Source organism: Tachysurus vachellii, chromosome 7 (assembly GCF_030014155.1).
Source record: "Tachysurus vachellii isolate PV-2020 chromosome 7, HZAU_Pvac_v1, whole genome shotgun sequence".
Lineage (NCBI taxonomy): Eukaryota > Metazoa > Chordata > Actinopteri > Siluriformes > Bagridae > Tachysurus > Tachysurus vachellii.
The window spans coordinates 15,451,515-15,476,234 of NC_083466.1; the positions used below are offsets into that span (position 1 = coordinate 15,451,515).

Consider the following 24,720-nt stretch of genomic DNA (forward strand, 5'->3'; position numbering starts at 1 on the left):
GCCCTGCTGCACAGCATGTCGTCTGTGGTGCAGCTGGACAGGACTCGCTCTGGGGAAGTAAGCTGCAACTGCTGAGAGAATTTCTTTTTTCTATCATATATATAAACAAATGAGTCATTTGAAGGTGCTGGTATATTCATGCTGTAGTAGAAGATGAGAGCTTAATCCAACCCTGTAACAATTTAAGATGATGTCTCCTCCAATCTTCTTCATGTGGGAGAAAAACACCCTGTAGACTTTACAGGGATTATATGATTCATTTAATAATACCATCATATTTATGTATATATAATATTGTCTTTGAATAGCTTTCTAAAGATTACTTACTGAGTGCATTTTCAGCCTAAATATTTCAGGGGGAAATATTTAGTTATGTCAAATTTACTGACACTAGCGCTTTAATAATGCTCCTTGCTCCAGTCAGTGTCATGCAAAATTAATGAACTTTAGTTCAAGGTCATAATCGCTCATAGCTGACACACAAATTGCTGCATATTAATTTCTCACTGGATCTCACTCTTAATAGGATTCTGTATGTAAACCGTAGAAGTTACTTTGGGAGTATGAGTATGATGTCTAATTTTTAGTTGTGATGACATTAGATTGCATCTTGGGGATTTCTGAAATATCTGATGTGTATATACAATATATGATTGATGACAGAAAATGAAATTGAAAATTTTCCAGATTTCTGGGTGCACCATACTTATAATAGCATTTTGGACATGTATGCATCTTATAGACCTCATCTTAATGTCTCAGCAGACGTGAGCTGCAGAATTTAAAAAAGCATGCCAGGTTACAGAGACAGCTGGCCTTTCTGTATGTGTTCTTGTTTTATCAGCCTTCCCACATTGCGGTGCTTGTGGATGGGTGCTGTTTATTTTCTTCTGAACTTCCCCTTTTTATTAGGTGATGTGTTATTCTACTGTGGATGGGAATGAAAAGGAAAACATCACCAAACTAGTTGCTCGACAGCATGCAGCTAAGAAGTCTGGCCGGCCTCAAATGGTCAACTGCCAAATGAGAGTTAAACCCATTTCTCCTCTGGTGTTAAATGGTAGTATTACATTACATATACTTCCTAAAGTAAATGAAACACACACACCACACACACACACACACAAATATATATATATATATTTGTGTGTGTGTGGTGTGTGTGTCATTTATCTATATATATATATATATATATATATATATATATATATATATATATATATATATATATATATATATATATATATATATATATATATATACATATATTAATTTTCCCACAAGAATGCACACCAAAATTTGAACATTTGGACATTCGTTCTGCCTTGCACAAGTAGATGGAAAGTGCTGATTCATTTTCACTGCAGGTATTTATGGTCATTGCATTATACAACTTAAAGTATGTTGCCGATAATGATTTGAGCGTGGAGCATGGATACAATTTGTTCCTCCTTAGATAAAGAAGCATCTTGTACACACAAATATTTTAGGAGTGAGGCTTTAAGATGACTGTCCTAGTTAAACTCCTATGAGGACGTAAGGATGCTAAGAATAAAGCTCTCTATGAGGTCAGTCAGTAGCCTGTACATTGTGCCGCTAACTTCCTGGGCTTTCAGTGCTGAGACTGTTCCTGGAACAGGATCTTAGTGCAGCAACAGAGCTGTAGGATGATACAGCAGAAAAACAGCAGCCGTATTCACGCTCAGATCAGAGATGCAGTGAGAGAGAATGCAACAGAGAGAGAGAGAGAGAGAGAGAGAGAGAGAGAGATGGAACAGAAGAGAAGGAGCTGAATGAAGACGCACATAACTACCAGTGCTTTTGCTATTCGAATGTTGTTTATCTCCTTTAATTAATCAGTGAGTGCGCTTTCCTCTCCTCACCGGTTTGCCAAGGCTTCCAATTTGCTGAGAGTTTAGCACAAGAACAGTCTGGGTGAAGATACATCATATATATCCCTGAAGCAAGACTGGAAAAAAGGAACCATTTACATTATTGCATCAGATTGCACTAATCGGATGTACAATGCCATCGTCTTTCCCTCCCACTCTGAGGTAGGAATGTTAGTGAATATAAGCAGGAGGTTATGATTAGGATGGCTGGGATTTGTTGAGGTGTTTGTTTCAACCAGGAATTGGTGTAAAGGTATGATGACATTGCATCCATTTGTTTAAGTGTGCGCTTCGGAGAGTATAATTCTTGTCACAGGACTATTGAAAGCTTTTTATTCTTTATATTCTATGAATTTACATGAACAAAATCACATTTTTCTACATGTGTTTAACAGCTTGCTAAACTAGACTATGCACATTTACTGTTTTTCTGCCATGAGTTTTTGCTGTGTGTAATAGACTTTGTTCCCAAAGCCAAACCCAGGACATCTCTGAGGCAACCTGAATACCGGGGTCGCCAGGGTCGAGGCAGTGGTCGCACGGGGAGCATGAGGGACACTCAGCCTGATGGGAGAAGCAGTAAATTTCACAACACTCCACCAAACACGCCCAGCAGTAGGGGCAGCCTGCCTTCTGACAGGTATGAGAGGTACGAGAGAATAAAATGGCTAGCAGAAAGCATACTGCTTTTGAAAGAGCAAAGATGGGCAGATTATTACTAGAATTGTTGAATTATCTTAAATAAAGCATTGCAAAAGACACATAAATTGTGACAGAGCTATCCTGAGACACTTGGGAGTGGATGGAAAAACATTTCCTCTTCCCCCTTTTCCCCCCTGACTTCTGTCTTCTCTCGCTGTGACTTGAATAAGAAATGCAGAGTCTGAATGTTCACTTAGTCTGGTGTGTATTTAGCAGCGGAATACGTGTGTGTGTGTATGTGTGTGTGTGTGTTTTATGTGTGTGCCCATGTTTATGTAAAATCATTCCAGCCAGCAATCACCCCATTTCACAGTAAACAACTGACTTCACCCATTCAGCTGTTTTCTGTATATCTAGCTGTGGCATACAAACAATACAGAGCAGAGAGCTGGTGTGGCATAGCTAAATGACTGAGCCGGAGGTTGCTAATCCTCCAGCCATCCCAGCTTAGCAATTCTAAATGAGTCTGCAATGAATCAGCACTTTGTCTTTTGGCAGAATTTGGTGAAAGCTCAGCGCATATGACATGTAGTATCAAATGAATAAATAAATAAACAAGAACCGTCTGTAATAGAAGTTAATTGAATGAGTCATCTATAGTATTTATCCAGGATTTGTTTTGGGTTGCGAGGTAGAGAAATGTTACGAGTAAACCTGTTGCAAAGCAGTACATGTTTCTGAGATGTTGTTCAAATTCAGTTGGAGTTGAGGGACATGATGCAGGGCTCAATTTCAAACACGGCTCTTTTGTACTAAATATGCTGAACTTCTAAAAATGCTTCACTATACTATAACGCTATAACTTTTTTTTGTTGCTTTGCATCTAATTCTCATTAAATCAATTTCTATAGAGCATCATGCAAAATACAGTAAGGCTTCATTTTAAATTCAGACTATTATTCTTTTCCAGATCAGATAAAAGGATGACCCTGCCATCTAGATTCCAAAAGGAAGTGCACACCCACCTGTCTAGGAACCCTCAACAGAGCCCTGGTGAGTCTGCTTCATTCTTCTTAAGTTCATTGGAACAAAGCAGAAAACTGGGGCCCATCCAAATGAAACAAAGCATTTTAACTACCCAGAATGTCAGGCCCTGGTCTCCATGGAGTGCCTTTAAAAGCTGCCGGTTGAGTGGGTTCTAAGAGACATTCAAACAAGTTGATGTTAATTGTAGGTATCTACCTGGATTAAGGGCCTGCATTTTGTTTCAAATTCTTTGTTTAAATTTTATTTGCATACAAATTTATGAATACCAGTATACGCTCAGTTTCCAGTGGTTTCCTACTAGGCAGTTGCCTGTAATTGCACAATGTTTCTATTCTGACCTCCTTGAGCATTTCCAGTTCCTTCAAACCTTAATGAAAGCACCCCTCCATCAAAAACACGGACACAGACAAGTCTCTACAGTCCCAAACTGGTGCAGTCCCGCCTCAAAGAGGTTCTGAGCAAGCACAGCAATGGCTTCTGGGTATCGAAACTTCCACAGTTATACCAGGAACTATACAAGCAAGAGCTGCCCAGTGAAGCTTTGAAAGATCTGGAACAGTGGACCCATATTTGCACAGTAAGTTCAGATATAGCATGACCAAATCTACTTTCAGTTTTTTACAAAGAGTAATCCACAGACATGGATTATGCATGTAGACCCCAGTTCTGTGATGTTTTTTGCTGTTTGTTGATTAACAGCTGATTACTTTTGGTATATTGGTCATGTATAGTATAGAATAACTATATGATATAGAATAAGTAATATGATAAATATTTGTCTTTTAAACTCAGTTGTTACTTCTAAATTACTTTTAAAAAGCTTTTTTGTGGATTTTTCTCCAATGTGCAGGTTGAGAAATCATGCAGTAGCAAGTCTCAGGAGCTGCTGTTGTACCCTGCCAAGGATGTTAGCCAAGCCTCTAACACTTATTGCCTTGAAATGATGCACACAAGAGAAAAGCAGTTTCCATCACCTCCAAAGCCCCAGAAAGTGTCCAGAAAACCTAAGAATAACTCAGCAAGCCCACCTGCATCCCCCAAGACTCTACCCGAGGATATCAAACAAAATCTAGCAGAGCTGCTTCTTAAGTACAGCAGTGGATTATGGGCTCATGCCCTCCCAAAACTCTACCACGATACCCACAAGACCAATCTGCCTGAGTATGTACTTGACAACCTTCTCTTGCTCTCAGATATCTGCACCATTGACTATCCTGTGCCAGAGAATCCCAAAAGGGCAATTTTGTATGTGAAGGAATCACAAGATGAAAACTGTAATCAGACAGACTTGACAGACCCGAAGGCCAGAGAGGAGGCAGGGAGGCGTCTCAGTTCTCAGTCTGTACCTCCTCTGCTCATTCCCAAGGAGGAGTACCCCTCAGTACTGGTGGTCGAGGCAAGCAACACTAACAATGTAGTTCTCAGGTAAAAGGAAGATCATATCCACTCACCAATTTTGTAATAAAAAGGATTTCATTCAGAAACAAAAAAGAAATAGCACTGGATTTGCCTGTATGTAAACAGATATATAGGTGAGGGATATTCCAAGGCCCAGGAAAAGCTGGAGGATGATATGAAGGAATTCTATAGACAGGATAACACCAGGAAGCCACTGATCTTACCAACATCAGGCCAGCTAACTGCAGTCATTGCTGAAGAAGAGGACGAAATCCTCCGTGCACAAGTGTGTGAAGTCAAGTCTGAAAAAGTCAAGGTGTGTTCCACTGAATTTTAGACTTAAGTGTGAAGTTAGACAATGATATAGGGTTGGTGTGCAGTCAGGATTTCAGTTCATTCTAAAGGTGTTCATTGGGGTTGAGGTCAGGGCTCTGTGCAGGCCACTCACCTTTTTCTACAGCAGTTATTGCAAATTATGTCTTCGTGTATCTCGCATTGTGCACATGGATATTGTAATGCTGAAACCCAAAACACAATTTTGGGGAAGTGACACATGTGGGTGTGATGGTCAAGTCTACATACCAGCTTTACCAGATTTACTGTGTGATTACAGTGTTTCTTTAAGATTGTTAGTTGATTGCTGTAAATCCTGTCCAAATTCTAGAACCCACATGAAAATATGTATGATAAATGATATGATGATCTTATAGTGGCAGACCTGTGATTAAAGAAAATGACCAAATTCTGCCGATGTCTTCAGTCAGTGTAATCTGGTCTACTGCAGAAAATGGAGTTGCATGAACAGAAACAAGCCCTCAGTATAATAGAGCTTTTGGTGCAAAAGCCTGGGGGCACGTTCGCCTCACACCTCCAGGGTTGGGGGTTCGATTCCCGCCTCCGCCTTGTGTGTGTGGAGTTTGCATGTTCTCCCCGTGCCTCGGGGGTTTCCTCCGGGTACTCCGGTTTCCTCCCCCGGTCCAAAGACATGCATGGTAGGTTGATTGGCATCTCTGGAAAATTGTCCGTAGTGTGTGAGTGAATGAGAGTGTGTGTGTGCCCTGCGATGGGTTGGCACTCCGTCCAGGGTGTATCCTGCCTTGATGCCCGATGACGCCTGAGATAGGCACAGGCTCCCAGTGACCCGAGGTAGTTAGGATAAGCGGTAGAAGATGAGTGAGTGAGTGGTGCAAAAGCACTAAATCTGCCTCTGCTGAGGACATCGCATTGTGTATTCGAAGACCATTTATCTTAACTCACATCCAAATAATTGTGGATGTAAAAATTATATTCAGTACTCAATTAATACACTGTAAACCCAGCTTAAGTACATTACAGAAATTTTAAGACTGTGTACAATTCATAAAGTGATTCAGTTAATAATTTTACCACTGTTGACTTGTTCTAGGTTTATTATGTGGATCATGGCGTTTCTGATGATGTTAGTAAAAGCAAGCTGCTTGAATTGCATGAGAAATTTTTCACACTGCCTTTCCAAGCTACCAAATGTAAATTGGCTGGTGAGTTCCAGCAATATTCTTCATGATTCATTTACATACTTTAGAGGATATTACACTATTCATATTTACACAGCAATGGATGTAGTATTGATGCAAGTTACTGGATGTGTGTTAGGCCTCGAAGCCTTTGCTCTGGAGCCAGCAGTGCTAAAAAAATTTGACTCCATGGCAAGTGGTAAAATCCTACTGGCTGAGATCCTAGAACGAGAAGACATTCCGTTGATGGTGTTATATGACACGTCACAGGAAAATGACATTAATATCAACGCTTCCTGTTTGAAAGCTCTGCAAGAGAAGTCTTTAGAGAGCCCTCTGCAGGTATGCAACATAACCACCAGTAGATTTTTGCACATTATTTGATGGTGCCAAGGTTTGTTAATTTTTTTGTAACAAGGTGATTTTTGTCTTGTAGACAAATAGTACCTACAAGAATGTGAGTGTGACCAGTGTGTGTTCAGATGGAACATTTTACTGCCAGCTGCCCTCTCGTGGATTGACAAAACTCAGTGAAATCCTGGAGAAGTCAGAAAGCCATTTCCATAACCAGGTACAAAGGGCGTACTGGGTGTGTAAGCGATAGACAAAGCAAAACTATGCATTTGAGGTCTGGGTATGCATTACTGTGCCAGTAAGATGCTTATCTAATTCGATTAGCTCACGGACATTACAGCCTTTTTAAATTAAACAGGCTTTGGATTTCCACAACAGTTATTATGTGGTTATTGATAAATATGTAGTTGTTTAACAGTTTTATTTGCAACAAGTAGGATTATTAAGAAACATTAAACAGTAACCTGTTAAATAAAAATGAACTACTGATTATACGCACATAATTTTGATTTAACAGAAATTTAAAGGCTCTATCAATTCATTGCCAAGACAGTCACTGATTAAAGAACATAATCAGATTAGAAACTGTGTGCAACATATTTTAGTAAGCAATGAGATGCTGGTGTTAATTCTGCATAATGTACTTTAAATAGCACCTACGTATTTATACCTGTCAAAACTAATGCATTAATATACAGGGGGAAAACACAGTATTCTATTTAAAATAAGTTAAGTTAAATTAGTTAAATATATTAATGCAGTTAAATACATACAGTATTTCAAAAATTACTTAAGTAATTTAGGGCAACAATTTTTTTCATGTACCTTTTTAAAATCCCTGTTATAAAATGACGACACTGTATTGTTTTTCGTCCACAAGGTCACATCAGAGTCTCTGGTGTCTAGACCTTTCTGCGGAAAAAGCTGTCTGGCTCGATACAAAGGCAAATGGTCTCGAGTTGAGGTGAGAGAGCAGGCTTGGTCACATGGGTTTTCATAGTTTGAACATGTTTTAAAAAGGTTCACTCACAATGATATGTAGTGTGAGAATATAGTAAACCCCAGCATGTAATTAAAGTGCCGTGGGGTTAAAAAGACTTCTGGAAATGTTCCCAGTATAAAAGTGTTGTTATCACATTTCAGTGGATCAACGTGAAACTAAGATCAACTTTCTCCTCCTAATGTGCAGATAACTAACCTGCATGGAAGCCGGGTGTTGGACATCCTGTTTGTGGATATGGGGGTGCAGGCATCTGTCGAAGTCATTGAGCTGAGAGAAATCCCGCAGCCTTTCTTACACGACCTTATCGCAATCCCACCCCAGGTCAGAGAGCAAGCTTGAATGCAAAGCAAAATTCATGTAAATGTTGCCTATATGTTTGTTTGAAACACAACATTGTTGGTCAGGCTCACTGCAAATACTAGAATATTATGTGGATGTGTATTTGATCATCTCTGTCTACCTCTACACAGGTAGTGAAGTGTTGTTTGGCAAACTTGCCTGTCAGTGTGGGCTGCTGGACTCCAGATGCAGTGCAGTGGTTAAGAGACACAGCTCTCCATTGCAATGACTGCAGCTTGAAGGCCAGTTCTTTATAAAAGCTATATTTTATTACAAGTTTTACATGGGGAATCATGATAAAGATTTCTAGAGTAAATACATCATATATACGTATTCATGCCTCACCTATGTGCTTACTGGTTAGTACTACAAGAGATTGGGTACCATGTGAAACGAGTCTCAGTGAAACTTCATTTAAATCACCCTATAATTTTTTTTTCCAGATTGTTAAAGTGGAGGAGAGCAAGCGCCTGGCCCATGTCTATCTGTTTACTACTAAGAGCTTCCATGACCCTAGCCACAGCCTGAACCACCAGCTTGCCAACTCGGACCTCTGGAAGAACCAGGACGATGTCTTCCTGAGCAGCCAGGGGTCTCTGAAGAGCCCTACTAGAACAACATCACCAGATACACCCCCCAAAGCCCCCACTACTACCCCTACACCATCTACTGCCACTTCTAGCCCAAGCACCAACAGAGCAGGAAAGCCTTCCCACCCACCTAAGGGGTTGGCACCCCATTTAGGTTCCTGTAGCACCCTGTCTGGAGGTCTGACTCTGCCACCTGTTCTTGATCTCCCTCAGATTGGACAGAACATGGACATTTATGTGTCAGTTGCATGCCATCCAGGTCATTTTGTGCTCCAGCCATGGCAGGATATGTACAAGCTGGTTATCCTAATGGAAGAGATGATTCTGTACTACAGCAAGACAGATGAGAGGCCAGTCACAGTGGAAAAGAACCAGGTGTATGCAGCCAAAGTGGAAAACAAGTGGGTAGTTAGAAGTGTCACACTTTTTCACAGTGCAGCATGTGCAGAACATTGGAATTTCGTATACATTTTTTTAATTATACAGAATGTTTAATCAGTCAATTGTCCCATTAGTTTCTTGCATCAAGTTTTCCATGTCCCCAAAGATCATCTCTGTTCTCTCCAGATCCACCTACATGCTGACCAAGATAAAGCTCTTACCGAGGATGAATGAAGAACTGAAATAATTAATGTCTAGTGCAAATCGTTTGATTGGCCTGAATTATTTTTAGATTCAAAATTCAAAAAACACTATTAATATTGACACCAAATAATTATAAATCAAACTAATTACCCTTTAGTCATTGTTTTTTATAATTATTCATTTGTAATTATACAATTATGCATTTCTCACTTTCAGCACATTTACCTTATTAACCATATTTTAATTTAATTAAAAAATGTTTCCCCTTTTAAACGAATTCTACACCGACTGCAGCACTAGTGAGTTTAGCGCATGTAATTGTCTAACTGTAGATATTTGTCTCTGTCATTAATCTGAGCTTCATGTGCTGTATGGAGCTGTAATCCCACATGGAAACACCATTTTTTTTCCTAGTTGGCATCGAGTGCTAGTGAAAGGAGTTCTGAGCAACGGACTAGTGTCTGTTTATGAGCTAGACTACGGTAGGCATGAGCTGGTTAGCTGCACCATGCTGAAGCCTCTCATGCAGGAGTTCAGGCAGCTCCCGTTCCAGGGCATCACTGCTCAACTGGCAGGTAAAACAGCACACTTACTGAGATTGTTACTCTGCTTTTGATGTTTTTCCTTGTGATTGTTTAGCCTGTAATTCAAAATCAGTTCTATTTACAGAAAATCGCCTCAATATAATTAAAGAACAGTTTCATGTATGAGGATTGGTGCAGTAAACTTTTTTGTTTCTTCCATAAAGGATTAGATGAACACTATTCAAACGTTAATTATGGGTATTCACAAGATATTGTCTTAAAGGAACAGTCCACCTTGAATGAATTATTTGGGCTCACAGTGGGACTCTGCTGGCAGTAACGGTGACTTTTAATAGAAGCATTGTGGGTGATGTAGGAAACATGAAAATAGACAAACTACAGTAAACTACAGTAGAAATCTGGGACATCATTGGAGATCGCATGTTAAATTATGAATATTTATAGTATATCGTTTAAGGGATTTGTGGGGATGAGTAGTTTGGGAGACAGAATACCTTTTTAAAGACAACCTTTGGAGTAGAAAGCGACCTGTGGTGGACACTATTGGTTGTATGAAAGTTATTTCATATTCGCTAGAAGGACATTCTTTTTTAGATTGAATCATTATGTTGCTTGTCGTACTAATTGTTTAACGTTTGCAATGTGAGATGAAATATGATTCATGTGAGATGCATATTTCTACTGTTATTATATTAGTACAGAATTGGTTCACGCTTTATGAAAGCAAGCCCCTAATGCTTTCTGCAATCTTTACAGGAGTGAGGTCCAGGCAGTGGTCTGAAGAAGCTTCCATTGTATTCAGGAACCACGTGGAGAAAAAAGCTATGGTGGCACAGGTGGAATCTGTGCGGGATGCAGAACAGCCATGGGACCGCAAGCTCACTGTCTACCTGGTAGATACGTCTCAAGAGGACAGTGACATCTGGGTCCATGACCTCATGGCTGAATTTACAGAGGAGCTCACCAAAGCCGCGTAACGGTTGGGGTGTATGTGGTCTTGGAAGAATTTTGTGAGTGTGGATTCCTGGGTTCTTTCTGGAAAATGATGCTTGTATTTGACTTTGAACCAGAAAATGGAGATGCATTTAGGTATTAGAGTTTATTCCATTAAAATGTTACTAAATTATGTCGAACATAGCTGCAAGGTGAATGATACACAAAGCACTGCATTACCTGTAGGACAACTCTACTCTCGCCTTTAAGCTTTAATTATTGGGAAGATCCATTGAAGCTTTGTCAAATAAGGGAGCTACTAAAAATCCAACAATGAAAATGCACATGCATCAGATTAAGATGTGATATACAAGTTGTATTTAAGGTACAGTGAAAAGGTTTTCAAACACCGCTCAGTTCTCATGGTTAAGGTCAGATTGGATCCTGAATGGGATGGGACAGGATGGCAGTCCATCACAGGGAAATAACACACACACACACAACCACACAATTGACCTACTGGCATGTTTTTGTTTGGTAGGAGGAAAGATCAAAAGAATATTTAATTTGACTAATGTCTGTTTTGTCGCAATTTTAAAATCGCCAAACTTGTTTTTAGATTTTGAGGCTGCTTCTGCTTCAGAAAGCAGAAGATTCTGCATGGTTAATTAGAGTCATAAACAATTACTCAACCTGAACAAGATAATTTTATTTGCCAGAAATGAAGGTTTACCAAGTTGAACAAACTCAATGGAGTATAATGAAATTGTTTACAGAGCCATTGAATCATTTCATTTCTTCCTTAGATGTAACAAAGCTTCACAGGTTTAACTAAGGCTTTGGTTTTTTGCGATAATTTATTTGGGACTTCCTTTTCCTATTTAAAAAAAGACTGCATGGAATCTGGGTCTCTGCAGAAAAGTGACAGTCGTGGTGGTATATTGAACAACTAAAGCTACTTCCATAGTATTAGTGTAGCTTCATGGCTGAGTTTTATTTAGCTAAAGCATTCAGTGTAGATTCTCTATGAACACTAAAAAGCAATATTTCTTGATAAAAAATGAACTGCATAACCTGGAGAACTGCACAGACTGCACATGAACAGAGTTTGATAAATAAAGTTCATGGAGAAGAATCAAAGATGTGGTGTTTTGTTTACGATGCAAGCATTTTCTGTTCGTCACTGTGGTGATCTGGGGAAAAGCTGTCGGAAGTCACTGTGGTCGCAAATACTGTGGTCGCAAACACCTTGGTTTCTACAAAACCAAGAGTCTAACACAGTGAATAGCAAGCTTTGAGAATGTTTGATAGTTATATGTTACAATAACAAACTATATACAGTAGAAAATGTCACCATGTGAAAGGTTTTCCTAGACTGTCGCACATGTAAGGTCTATATCTACATTGCAGACATTTCTCCACCTCAAACCTTGTCTTTTCTATATAATCCTGAAAGAGAGGATGTCATGATCACCCTGGACATTGCATTAGGAGAGATTACTATACATCAATATTTTATTCATATCATGCATTCATTCGGTCATTCATCACCAGGAAGCAGAACCAATTTAACAGAACCTAAGTGCTGACTTACTGCAACGTAAAAGGATCATGTAAAACAGTTGCAGTCAGATATGAGCTCCGAGTGTCATCACTGCAGTTCATCCAGCAGCAGTCGGCAGCACTCGCCCAGTTTAGCTGGGTCGGACACGCTGGCGTACTTTGTAATCTGCGATGCAACTCCTAGAGAGCGTGCCAGATCTTTGGCCGTGTTGTCTCCAGACACCGTAGTTCCAAGTGCTACTAAAAGCCTAAACACAGCCTCTTTGTCCTGCACTACCTCCAGAGCACTGCTAGCAACTGATAAACACTGGGCTTTGGCCTCGATCTCAACATCTTGGCCATGCAGCACACCTGCGTAGTTCAGCAACAGAGTGGCAAGCGCCACGTGGATGTTTTTATTACAGACGGCGCGGAGCTCGACTGCCTGGGAAAGCACTGCTTCCCTCTGGCTTAGGAGCAGAGATCGGCCGCGGGATCCGGAGAAACAGTTACAGAAAGTACGCAAAGCCATCATTTGATTGGGTGCCCGACCCTGTGGTGACATGAGCCCCAGCAGGTGGTTACAGAGACTTTCACCTTCTGTTCCTCCACACATCTGAGCATTGATCTCAGGGTGGCGCACAGCCATACGCAGAATGTCCAGTACGGGGAAGACGATATCTGTGGAGAGTTACATAAATAATCATTATTATATAGTACCTGGTATAAGATGATTATTTGCATCACTATGAGCTACACTAAATATCCAGTTCAGATGATATCTGCACAAAGGCATGATCAAGCAAATGATTTCCAGTGTACCGCAGACAGACGGTTAAACTTGAAGCCTCATTTGCATTTTTAATTATTCGTTATTCCACGCTGTAATGCCTTTGTTTTCTATTTGGCACAAATTTCATTTGCCAGTATGCTATCAAGAACTGCAAGCATTCATTTACTAACCAAGTTGGTTTGACCCAGAAAACACATCAGAAATGATAATGCAATGCAAGCAAACAGGGAATCATTTGATACCTGTGAAAGCGACCTGCCGCCTATTGATATGCTAAACTTCAGGCCAAAAACAGATTCAAAGAGATTAAGTGCTAATATTACAGCTGATTCAACTGGGTGAACTACTTTCCTCCCGTGATATATAACTGGCACTGTTAGAAAGGAAACAGTCATTTCTGCTATGAACCCGTGTCTGTGTATCACCTTCAGGCCAGTGGCTGGTCCTCCAGAGGACGCGGATTTGTTCTCCTGTAGGCTGATCTTGGCTCTTAGGGTCAGATACCATGATCAGCAGTTTCTCCAGATTGCCCAACACCTCATCGCTCAGCCGGTGGTCGTCCGGAGCGTTGCCGTTCAGCTCCCGCAGCTTATCTAACACACATATTTGGGAGGTTGCTTTTATTCATAATCAGTACTTCCATCTTTATCAAAGATTCATACAACTTTAAGCAGAAACCTTACCAAGGATTTTTGTAGCGTTGGCCTGCGCAAACATAACACCGTCTGTATTGGGGAAATAAATATTGGTGACGGATTTCTGGAGAGCAGCAGAAGAGTAGGCACTGGCACCTGAGGACACACAAGAGATAGATTTGTACGTGTATTTAAAAAGGTTGCGCGAGCAAACGGTGTGTGATGTCCTACCTGTGAAGGAATCAGCCACACTAGTAGACGCTGTGGGTGCAGGTCCTGATCCGGGGATGTAACGCCCACCACCTACATACACATTTATAATAATTATACTATAGAGGGAATAGTAATACTAAGACACGGATAAATTGAGCTGATATGAAACAAGACAGCGGATTTAAATGAACAGGGTCTGTATAAAAACTGCAACATCGTTGGAAAATAACAAATTTCAAGATGGCAACAACCCCCCACTCTGTGTACACCTATAATCACACCACCCCATCATTATTCCCTACTGAGCATCCCTGCTGGCCAGTTTGAGAAACTGACAATCATCAATAAAAGTGTATTTATTTATTTATTTTTAACCAGAAAATAATATAAATGCTATTATTTATCAGAATGTTTGTGCTCCTCGCTGTGGGAATCAGTAAAAATACTGTCCTACTGGATATAGAGCTACCTGTAAAGGGGTCTGTGCCATAGCCTTGTCTCGGGTCTGTGGAGCCTGGAATATAACGTCCAGCACCTAAAAAAAAAAAGCATTTACAAAGCTGTTAGGATGGTTAAATGTTCTTAACCTCCTACGAGATTCTCCTCAGAAGCAGTAACAGTGTAAGAGAAACGATGGTAGTGAGCAGCTTGCCTGTAAAGGGATCGACAGCGGCGGCCGGTGCTGTGCCGAGCGTGTGCCCCTTGGTGTTCTCGATGATGAAGTTAGCCACCTGATCCAGGAACATTGGGTTCAAGGAATTCTTCTGCAGAAAGCTCTGTGCTACCTGCCAGGGGTCATCTTTAATGTTATAGGGCAGCTTCATGGGAGGCTCCCCCTCATTTACATCAATGGTGAAAACAAAATCATACTCCTGAAAAGAGGAGCGAGAGAAACAGGCCAGAAGTTTACTTATGATCTTAATTACACTGTTCATTCACATATAGTTAAATAACACTGCATTCCACTGAATCGTACATGGAATGTGATCTCGGCTGTACATTTAATCATCGGAGCTGTATTTGGATAAGTATAAAGCATGTTGAACGTATCCGAGACGTCTTTGATAAACGTTCAGCGAAGACTGTTGTTCTGGCAATAAAGCTACACTTTATTTAAATCTTGGTGGAAAAAAAAAATTCATTCACTTTTCTAATCTCTTAATGTTCTCTAATGCCTCAGGAAATGCCTTTGTAGAATTCAACAACCAAAAATGTTTGTATTACAAATTTTTGGAAAATCTCTCTCTCTCTCTCTCTCTATATATATACATTTTTTTTTGAATGATCCCATGATGTTCTCACAGTGTTAATGAGGTTAGTGTACAGTTTCCTACCTTGCCCTCATACATTACGCTCTTGGAGTTCTGCTCTGAGGAGCCACCCACCACATCTCCAATCTTTATCCAGCGGCTGTCAGTCACGCTCCACTGATACACTTCGACGTTAGCGCCTTCCTTTACGAGACGCGTCTGCCCGTCTCGATTCCCTAAACACACAGGCAAATTCAATTCTACCTTCATTACGTCAGCTTTGTTACGTTTCAGCCACATGTGTCTATGGTAAATACAAAGAAGTTGAATTTGGATTGCTAACTAATATTAATTCTATCTAAGATCACTAAAACAAACACAGACTCAGGCTTTTCTCACCAGGCTCATTTAAATGCTCTCTGCCTGGTAAATCCTCTATCTTGATGCCTCCAAGGTCTACCATCTTGGGGTCTATAGTTCTTTTAGAGAGCTCTTCCTCGAAAGCTTGCAGATCCTGAGCACTCGCTACACGTTCCTCGCTCTCGGTAAACACTCGGATCGTGCCGTCGCTGCGGAAATTAAACCGATGTTATTGACGGCTTCACTGATCTGCAAAACTATACAGTCTTATTGTTAGTGTAATACTCTCAAAATTAGCTGCATGCGTACAAGCGCAATTCATGCACTTCAAAAAATAGGAGTCATTCGATCAGAGAGTGTAGATTATACACGATACCTTCCCCCAATAACAATGTCTCTGTTCTGCAGCACACAGCAGCACCAGACTGACTGAGCAGGCAGACAAATGGTCTGTGCACATTCACCATTTTTCCAGATACGGACGCTCCCGTCCTCTCCTGTGCTTATGAAGTCTAAGACAAGAAGGAAAACAACATTTGAAATCATGTATGACATTAATATAACTCTCCTGTAAATAAATAAATGAATGAATTCATTCAATTAAAAAACTGTTTTTTTAAACTGAGGCCTGACAAAGTCCTGGTAGTGAATCCAGACCTCATGAATTCTACCTTAAAATGTTCTTCGTTTTCCCACACCAGAGCTCAAACGGCTAGAGATGTCACCCTACATCCTTCCCTTCTCATTTGTTAAGCTTGTGTTTGAAATCAAATCCCTGTTAAAAGCGCACTGTGTCTGCACCTTGTCCGTTGGGTAAGATGGCCAAACTGTAGATGAAGTCGGTGTGATTGTGATAGACTTGAACGCATTCTCCCTTCACCGTCCAGCGTCTGATGCTAGTGTCATTGCTACAGGATAAAAACTCCAGGCTGCTCAGCACGGCTAGTCCTCGGACACAGTCCTCGTGACCTGCAACACCAAACATGTACTTTACTTGAATTTACTGACCCCTAGTGGTGAACTATTTAAAAACAGCTGAAACATGGGGAAAAAAAGCTACTGCCAATTTTTCAATCCAGTAGATTATAAAACCTTTTCGCAGTATACTGTATATACACTCATGGACCACGTAATTAGGAACACTATACTAATTAATTCTTCACAGCATGGATTCCACAAGATGCTCCAAAAGTTCCTGTGAGATTCCGCTCCATGTTGACGTGACTGCATCATGGAATTCACAGCAAGAAAGTGCACCTGAAATATCTGCAGGAATCACTTCTACTAAACAAATCCCAAAAGGTGTTTTACTGGATAAACGGCCAGATCCGGAACAGAAGTGGAAGCCCTATCTGCCTCAAGGTTCGACATGTTGTGCATTCTGAGATACTTTTCTGCTCATCACAATTGCACAAAGTGGCTTCTGAGTTACTGAAGTCTTTCTGTCAGTTCCAAACATTCGGTCCATTCTGTTGATCTCTCTCGACGACAAGGTGTTTCCAGCTGTAGAACTGCTGCTCACTAGATGTTTGTTTCTTTATTACACCATTCTGAGTCAACTCTAGACTGTTGTTTGTGAAAATCCCAGGAGATCAGTTATAGAAATAATCACACCAGCCCATCTGACACCAACAATCAAGCAAAAATCTCAGAGATAAATGAGATGATCTGATGATTGACGTGAACATTACTTGAAGCTGCTGCATGATCTGCTGCATGACGCTGCTGTCATGTGATGAGCTGATTTAGATAACTGCATGAATGTGTCATTGTAAAGATGTCCCTCATAAAGTGCTCAGTGAGTGTAGTAGAACAATTCTGTTGAACAATTATGAACAATTCTGGGGCTGATCAGGTTTTATTTCAGTTGTATTTCTGCAAACATTTCCTGCTCTGCTAAGTTGTTCAACTCGTCCTAGATAATGTAATAAACTCTTTAATAGATAAGCTCCAGGTTAGTAATGGTGTCACAACCATCATGTCATCTGAATGTATATGTAGGTTTCAGTGTTTTAGTGCAGATCTCCCTGGGGTCATTCGCACAAATTAGTCATATGCAAATCGGTCAAATTTCAAAACAATGGTGAAGACCTCGCTGATGTTCCACAATATTAACCGAAGCTTGAGATGCTTCAAAACCATAGCTTGTTAAACAACAACTGGTAAAACGCTGCTGTCGGAAAACAATGAAATTCATGGTGAATAAAGTAACTCTGCTTCGTGCTGGACTGCATCACACCACCCCACTGCTGACAATTTCTCTCAGTCGTGTTTTATTCCTGAACGATCAGTCAGGGAAACACACTAAATTAAAAAGGAAATACATCATCATACACAAAAAAAAAAAAGAAAAAAAAAACTCACCTGAGTATGTTCTCTCACAACGACCTGCTCTCCAGAGTTTAATAGTTTTGTCAGCGGATCCTGTGAGCATAAGACCCTGTTCTGGCAAAATGACAACCGCCAACACCGCTTGTGTGTGTCCCTGACAACGAGCAAGAGGAACAAATAAACAAACATGCGTCTTTGTACTTGTTTGCATTTCAGCTGGACATTCAACACTGCTCGTACTTTACCAGGGGTTAACAATTAATTCTGGCTGTTCATCATCTGATATTTAACACTCTACATTCCTAAACCCTGACTTAACCTACTTATTTACATATTTGCAGCGTCGACTTCCAGGTCTGGATAAAAGCAGGTATTGTGACCAATTTCAGTAACTATTTGCCTCATGACTTCACATCAGTAAGCAGAAATGTTACCACATAAAGCTCCCTGAGACAGACAAAGACAATGGGGGGATAAGAAAAAAATCCCACACACTACAGTGGCATAAAACTGAGCAGACTGTACAAAGCTTGTGCCGTGAGGTACATGCTGTTCGGTTTCTGATTGCGTCTGTTACTAAGAATCTAGCTGTAACACTAACGTTTCACACTGTACACATGATGTAGCAATAAAACTGCGAAAGCTCTGCTATCCGTGCTTCAGAGCAGAGCTTCTAAATGATTAAAGTGTGAAGCGTTTCTCTACGTTTTGGGGTTTAGAAAGTTGATAACTCGAGATTAAGTGCAGTGTAAAAAGCCCTCTGCATTATCAAGTCACGTAAACACAATATGAGTTTACCTGTAAGGTCATCATACACTTATTATTAAGCCAGACTTTGGCCGTTGTGTCCCACGATCCACTCAGCAATGTCCCGAAATTCCCAGCCGAGAGCGAACACACTGCGAATAACACAACAGTTGTTAAGGTTTGGTGTTTATAAAGTGTTTTATTCCCATCATCATCATCATCATCATGTTGAGGATCCTGGTGTCTCTACGCTACATTCAGAAAGATTTCAGCTTCTGTATAATCTCAACTTTTATGATGCAGTTCTGTGACTTTCTATATCAGACAGCTTCATAAGGATGAGAAGGATTTCTAAAAGTTCCTAATAAATCTAAACTCAAACTTCATATGCAATGCACGAGAACCGAAAATGGCTTTGGCTCAAGGTGTGTTGTCATGACGTCACCCCGCGTACGTGCAGTACTTTTGAAAAAAACTGAAAGCTCCTCAGAATATCATGGAGTTTGCTTCTTTTACATTCATTTCTGTAAGACCCTGGAAGTGGTCTGTCGGGGATGCACTGCATGGGTTTCATTTCAAATAGAAAAAGAAGGGAAACACAGCCCAATGTCGTATGAGCTCCCCAGACTGATGAGGACAGACTGTATTGTGATATGTGCAATAATGCTAGCTAACATTAGAAAGATTAGAGATAATCTAGCTGTTATACTATTTGCCCATCTGTCTAATTTATCATCAGGTTCCAAACTTAATCAGTGGCCTGAGACACAGACTTCAGTCTCATTTGTGAATCTTTCTTGCATTATTATATTCATACTTTAAGTTAGTTTTTAGAGAATCTCCTGGCTTGTATCAGGCTTAAAAAAAGAGATATCTAATTCACAGAGCTCTCACTACAGCTGTGGATGATACTGACATCTGGTAACGATTATTAGATCTTTCTACACTCATGAATATTATAGACTCAGGTTATTAGAGCAGATTTCCCCAGTCTGACACACACCTATATCCTGGTGATGACCAGGTGTATTCAAGCAGAGAAATGGCTGCACTGAACTGTATCTGACTTAGCAGCATTATCAGGCTTCCTTATTGTAAAAACACACCTGTGTTGCTATGTCCCCTTAGAGTGAGGAGTGGATCGGGTCGATCCAGAGAGAAGATGCAGATGTTGTTGTCGTTGCTGCCGGTGGCGATGAGGCCGTGGGGGTACGTCTCATTCGGGGAGATGATGCACACGCAGGACACATAGTCTGTGTGGCCGTTCATGCAGTGCATCTCTATGAAGCCCCTCTTCTCACTGCAGAACCCGAAACACAAGTAAACAGACAATATATTTTGCATTGATTCTGTTGGACTAAACTTCAACTTCACTGCAGAATTCATGATGTTGTATCAAAGATTCTTTTTTCCAGGATTTTTCTAGGTCTTCGCTGATCCTCCATATAAGGCTGACAAGACTGAAAAACTCAATCATATTTAATGGGATTCTGTTATTGTATTTTACTCACGACAACGAAAGTTATTGTACTTAAAAATAACGTCAAATGGTCTGTATTATCTTGTATAGTATAGTGTTATTTATGTCTTTACTTTTGAGAGTCACAAACAGCAAGTTCCTTGTGTGTGTCAACATCAACACACTTGGTCAACATGATTCTGATTCTAATGGAATATAATCACAAACTGAACAAATTGTCAAGTCCTGAAATATTTTTTTTTTGTGACTAACCATTTGAATGTTATATATATATATATATATATATATACATACACACATATATACACAAAAAAATAAATAAATTTGTCAGGATCCCTAGTTTGAAATTGGTACAATGGGAGGTTAAAAAATAATAAACTAATAAAATGAAAAATAAATAAATAAATAAATAAGTAAACAAAAAATAAACAAATAAAAAACAGAAATAAACAAATAAACAAAAAATGAACAAATAAAATAAACAAATAAAATAAACAAAAACATTAAATACACAATAAATAAATAAATAAACGTGCGAAACTCTAAACAAATAACAATCCTTTGGTGGCTTGAGTTTTACTTTATAAACAGAACATCCGTGTTTGTATTTCTGTATCTATACATTTCCAAGGTGGCTTCTGTATTTTTCTGGAGCTGCCTTTAAGTCCCAGTGAAATACAGGCTTCAGTTTCGATTAGCATGTGGACATTTAGCCCGTTGTTTATCGAACAGACTTTTGCTCACATCAAGACACACGATCACATTAATAAGTGACGTTATTTACGTCTCAGACACACATCCGCTCTGTACGTTATAAACAGCTGATGGACTGCTAGCAAACCGGCTACCTTGAATTTGGCATCCAGACTTTGGCTGTTTTGTCTCTGGACGCGGAAACAAAAGCTCCATCTGGAAACCCCGCCGTAACGAGACCTCTGACATCCATCTCATGGCCCGGAATAGAGCAACTCAGTCGGTAGGTGCTAAGGGAAGCCATTGTGGCACTTTACCTCAGAAGCGATTAGTTGACAGAGGCGCTAAATGAATGTGCTAAAAAAGTAAGCTATTGCGACCCGGAGATGACACAGCAACAGTAATAATTCTCCCCATTTGTTTTCGGACAGAGCCTGTGCTATGATTGGACTGTTGAATCTAGTTTTGTGTGCTACGATTGGCTAGTAGTTCGTACTCCAAAGAAATTGGCCAATCGGCAGGTTCTTTCGGAATGTAGGCGGGGACAAACGATAACAGTTTGAGAAAAAACTACAATATAAAAGTCCCAGTTTTAATTCGATTTGTGTTATTTCCATGAATTAACGAGCTTAGACCCTTCTTAATATAGCTCGAAGCTGTACTGATTTTATTTAGCCATGCTTCCATTTCCCCCCCCCCGAATTTATTATGTTTACTTATTATTTATTTATTTCTATTTATTTATTTCTATTTATTTATTTATTTATTTATTTATTTATTTTACCCCCCGAAGAAAAAACCCTTAGAAGATTTTATTTTTGTTAACATGGATTTAAATAAGAATTTAAAAAAAAATCGTACAAAATATACTAACATAACGTTGTACATTTCTATTGTAACTTTTTGTCTTGATTTTTTTAACTTCATGAACTTTACCCCGGAAGAAAATAGCATCTTCGGCTCTGTCCTCTGACAAGTGACAATAATCATGGCGACCAGGAGATTAACGGTGTTCATATTCGGAGGCTTCGTAACTGCGGTAGCAGCGGCTTTTTATCCTATATTTTTCCATCCTCTCATTCACACAGATGACTACAGTAAGTTTAACCCATTTAAGTTTGTCATTTATCTGTTAGCGATAACTTTGCTAATTGCTAATAATAATAACAATAATAGTAATAGTAATATTACATTACCGTAAAAGCTAAAAGTCATTTTTGTTATTAAACGGCATCAACTCTTATAAAACTTTTATTTTTTCAAACGTTTATCATCTCTAATTGTGTAAAAATATTGTTTATGACTTCTGTACAATTATACATACAATGTACATATTACATATTGTATTTTTTATACTCCTCATCCTCTACACATATTGTGCTTTACATACATCTGCACTATTTTATTTATGTGTATCTTATAGCCTTTATATTTATTCACTGTACATATGTTTATATCTATATCTATATATATTAGATGCTGTTCATATTTTTACGTATATACCTATATATATTACATGCTGTACATATGTTTACATATATATCTATATATATTACATGCTGTACATATGTTTACATATATATCTATATATTACATGCTGTACATATGTTTACATATTTATCTGCACTTGTCTATTTGCACAATTGCTACTCTTTGCACTTCTGCTAGATCTATCTATCTATCCATCCTGTGTCTAATCTTAATGTAAATCCTCTACAGAGCAAATCCAGAAAATTAACCGAGCCGGAATCAATCAAGCAGATGTTCAGCCCGTTGGTGAGTATATTATCTCTCTGTTACAGTTGCACTCCAGTACTGATTAACACAAATCTATTCTAAACATACCTGAGAGTAAAGTGAATGAGAACACTTCTCTGTATCACAAACTGATCAGACAGCAGCAACACAGATTACAGTTATCTGGTCTTTTTTTTTCTTTAGGTGTGAAGATCTGGTCAGATCCATTTAAACCGAAATCATGATGTGACTGAAAGGAGACATGAGAGGAGGGTCATGAGCATGTGTTTGGATGACATGGATTAAAGACTTGCAACTGGTTTAGCCAAACACTTCTCCCCTGTGTGCGCGTGTGTGTGTGTGAGAGAGAGAGAGAGAGAGTGTGAGTACTGTAAGCTGAATGGGAGTGTTAGAGCAGGGGAAACGCACTGTACAGACTGTCACTACTTTGATACTTTATGCTATGAATAAAGGTTTTAAAAGCATGGATATAGCATGGTAGTATGCATACTTTATTTGAGAAAAAAAGGAAACATGTCAAAAATTTAAAACATCAACCAAATCAGGATGTACTTTCTACACCAATTAAGGAAGTTTGGTCTGCCACTGCTGATGCTGTTCTACACTGCAGTCATTGAATCTGTCCTGTGCACATCCATCACCATCTGGTTTGGTGCAGCAACAAAACAGGACAGAAACAGACAGACGGTTAAAACAGCAGAAAAAATAATTGGTGCCCCTCTGCCCACTTCCCAGGACAAGAACCAGAACCCGGGCAGGAAAAATCACGACTGATATGTAATACTCATAATGTCTATTGTATCGCATCTGCATTGTCTTGTATAGTCTGTATTATCTTGTATAGTATAGTGTTATTTATGTCTGTACTTTTGAGAGAGTCACAAACAGCTGGAACCAAATTCCTTGTGTGTGTCAACATCAACACACTTGGCCAATAAACCTGATTCTGATCAGCTAGGAGACATGTGTGATGCCCAGAAAAATGTCCAATTGAGTCTTTTATTTAAAAAAAAAACTAAACCAAACATAATCTTGAATCAAAATTCTTGCGATGAAAGCTATATAAATACAGAAAAAGTAACAAATTGGAACGTTTTATTGCTAAATACTGTACATACACACTATTCATGAAAACAATAGGGCTGATCTTTGCACTTAAAAAAAAACAAAAACGTTTTTTTTTTTTTTTTGTATGCTTTTCTTGCCATTTGACCTCCCAACAGAGTTTTTAGACTGATGGTATTCTTGGTCTATGACCTATTGAACCAGTATCGGGATCCATTTTTCATAAAGCCTTTAATGCACTTCTGTAGCTTGCTCTGGTGCCAGGCGTCTGTCAAATACTGTAAATGCATCTCCTTTACTGCTTTATGCCAAATAAGTACTATAAATGTAAGTGTGGAAGAAAAATAGTAGATTTTGCGGTGTCGCTGTGGGAATTTGTGCTCATTCAGCCACAAGAGCATTAGTGAGGTCAGGCAGTGATGTCAGGTGAGGAGGCCTGGGATGCACTCAGTGTTCCAGTTCATCCTAAAGATGTTCAGTGGGGGCTGAGGTCAGGACTAACAAGTTCTTCCACTCCAACCTCAGCAAACAATGTCATCATGTCGCTCACTTTGTGCATGGGGTATTATTAATGTAAACGATTGTGTGTCCAACAATTTGGAGAAAGAACCACACATGGAATCACAGGTGTTTGGAAACTTTGACTACTATAGTGTACGGTATTAACCTACAAGCAAACTGAATGAATAATCTGTGAGTTTAATTCCATCTAATATTTATATCTATCCTTTTAAAATACTTAATCAGAATCAGGTTTATTGGCCAAGTGTGTTGATGTTGACACACACAAGGAATTTGGTTCCAGCTGTTTGTGACTCTCAGAAGTACTGACATAAATTACACTATACTATACAAGATAATAGACTATACAAGACAATGCAGATGAGATACAATAGACATTATGAGTATTAAATATGAATATATGACTGATCAGTTATGTACATAAAGTGTGGGCGTGCAAAGAATAATATTGTGCGATATTATGCTTTTTGTGCAATATGCAGCAGCAGTAGTGTGTGTAACATACACGGA

At 39.4% G+C, this 24,720-nt stretch overlaps 3 protein-coding genes across 10 annotated transcripts in view; 2 read left to right on the top strand and 1 right to left on the bottom strand.

The window, feature by feature from the left end:
* The window catches only part of tdrd7b (tudor domain containing 7 b), a 14,536-nt gene extending 2,575 nt beyond the window's left edge, over positions 1–11,961 (top strand). Inside the window, exons 1-17 of one of the 8 annotated variants that reach the window (XM_060874637.1) lie at positions 1–57; positions 766–822; positions 913–1,060; positions 2,352–2,541; positions 3,505–3,587; positions 3,929–4,158; positions 4,432–5,006; positions 5,106–5,295; positions 6,385–6,496; positions 6,612–6,814; positions 6,909–7,043; positions 7,707–7,790; positions 8,016–8,150; positions 8,300–8,410; positions 8,612–9,159; positions 9,758–9,918; positions 10,645–11,961. The exon at positions 1–57 is cut by the window's left edge and continues 68 nt beyond it. In XM_060874637.1, coding sequence (XP_060730620.1) covers positions 916–1,060; positions 2,352–2,541; positions 3,505–3,587; positions 3,929–4,158; positions 4,432–5,006; positions 5,106–5,295; positions 6,385–6,496; positions 6,612–6,814; positions 6,909–7,043; positions 7,707–7,790; positions 8,016–8,150; positions 8,300–8,410; positions 8,612–9,159; positions 9,758–9,918; positions 10,645–10,865 — 3,123 coding nt within the window. In that variant the 5' untranslated portion in view covers positions 1–57; positions 766–822; positions 913–915 and the 3' untranslated portion in view covers positions 10,866–11,961. The remainder of the gene's footprint in view (positions 58–765; positions 823–912; positions 1,061–2,351; positions 2,542–3,504; positions 3,588–3,928; positions 4,159–4,431; positions 5,007–5,105; positions 5,296–6,384; positions 6,497–6,611; positions 6,815–6,908; positions 7,044–7,706; positions 7,791–8,015; positions 8,151–8,299; positions 8,411–8,611; positions 9,160–9,757; positions 9,919–10,644) is intronic. The other 7 variants (XM_060874631.1, XM_060874632.1, XM_060874633.1 and 4 more) reach the window with 7 other exon arrangements.
* plaa (phospholipase A2-activating protein) lies at positions 11,510–21,296 on the bottom strand. Its single transcript, XM_060874639.1, has 14 exons — positions 21,021–21,296; positions 19,799–19,992; positions 18,744–18,844; positions 17,979–18,099; positions 16,416–16,583; positions 15,991–16,126; positions 15,654–15,823; positions 15,339–15,490; positions 14,657–14,876; positions 14,474–14,539; positions 14,023–14,094; positions 13,840–13,947; positions 13,582–13,749; positions 11,510–13,044 (listed from the first exon to the last, which is right to left on the bottom strand). The coding sequence occupies exons 1-14, from the start codon at positions 21,167–21,169 to the stop codon at positions 12,473–12,475; spliced, it is 2,397 nt and encodes a 798-aa protein (XP_060730622.1). The 5' UTR covers positions 21,170–21,296; the 3' UTR covers positions 11,510–12,472.
* smim20 (small integral membrane protein 20) lies at positions 21,014–23,091 on the top strand. The gene is made up of 4 exons (XM_060874640.1): positions 21,014–21,148; positions 21,810–21,962; positions 22,585–22,641; positions 22,807–23,091. Exons 2-4 carry the CDS (start codon positions 21,854–21,856, stop codon positions 22,845–22,847), a joined length of 207 nt encoding a protein of 68 aa, XP_060730623.1. The 5' UTR covers positions 21,014–21,148; positions 21,810–21,853; the 3' UTR covers positions 22,848–23,091.
* Positions 23,092–24,720: the final 1,629 nt, after the last annotated feature.

What these genes read in the sequence shown, in the direction of transcription:
- smim20 (XM_060874640.1), top strand. Translation starts at nt 21,854, where the DNA reads ATGGCGACCAGGAGATTAACGGTGTTCATATTCGGAGGCTTCGTAACT. An exon ending in CATTCACACAGATGACTACA is followed by an intron (nt 21,963 to 22,584) that starts GTAAGTTTAACC and finishes AATCCTCTACAG; the next exon opens with AGCAAATCCAGAAAATTAAC. An exon ending in AGCAGATGTTCAGCCCGTTG is followed by an intron (nt 22,642 to 22,806) that starts GTGAGTATATTA and finishes TTTTTTCTTTAG; the next exon opens with GTGTGAAGATCTGGTCAGAT.
- plaa (XM_060874639.1), bottom strand. Translation starts at nt 21,169, where the DNA reads ATGGCTTCCCTTAGCACCTACCGACTGAGTTGCTCTATTCCGGGCCAT. An exon ending in GACATTGTTATTGGGGGAAG is followed by an intron (nt 15,824 to 15,990) that starts GTATCGTGTATA and finishes TAATTTCCGCAG; the next exon opens with CGACGGCACGATCCGAGTGT. An exon ending in TGGCACAGACCCCTTTACAG is followed by an intron (nt 14,095 to 14,473) that starts GTAGCTCTATAT and finishes ATGTGTATGTAG; the next exon opens with GTGGTGGGCGTTACATCCCC.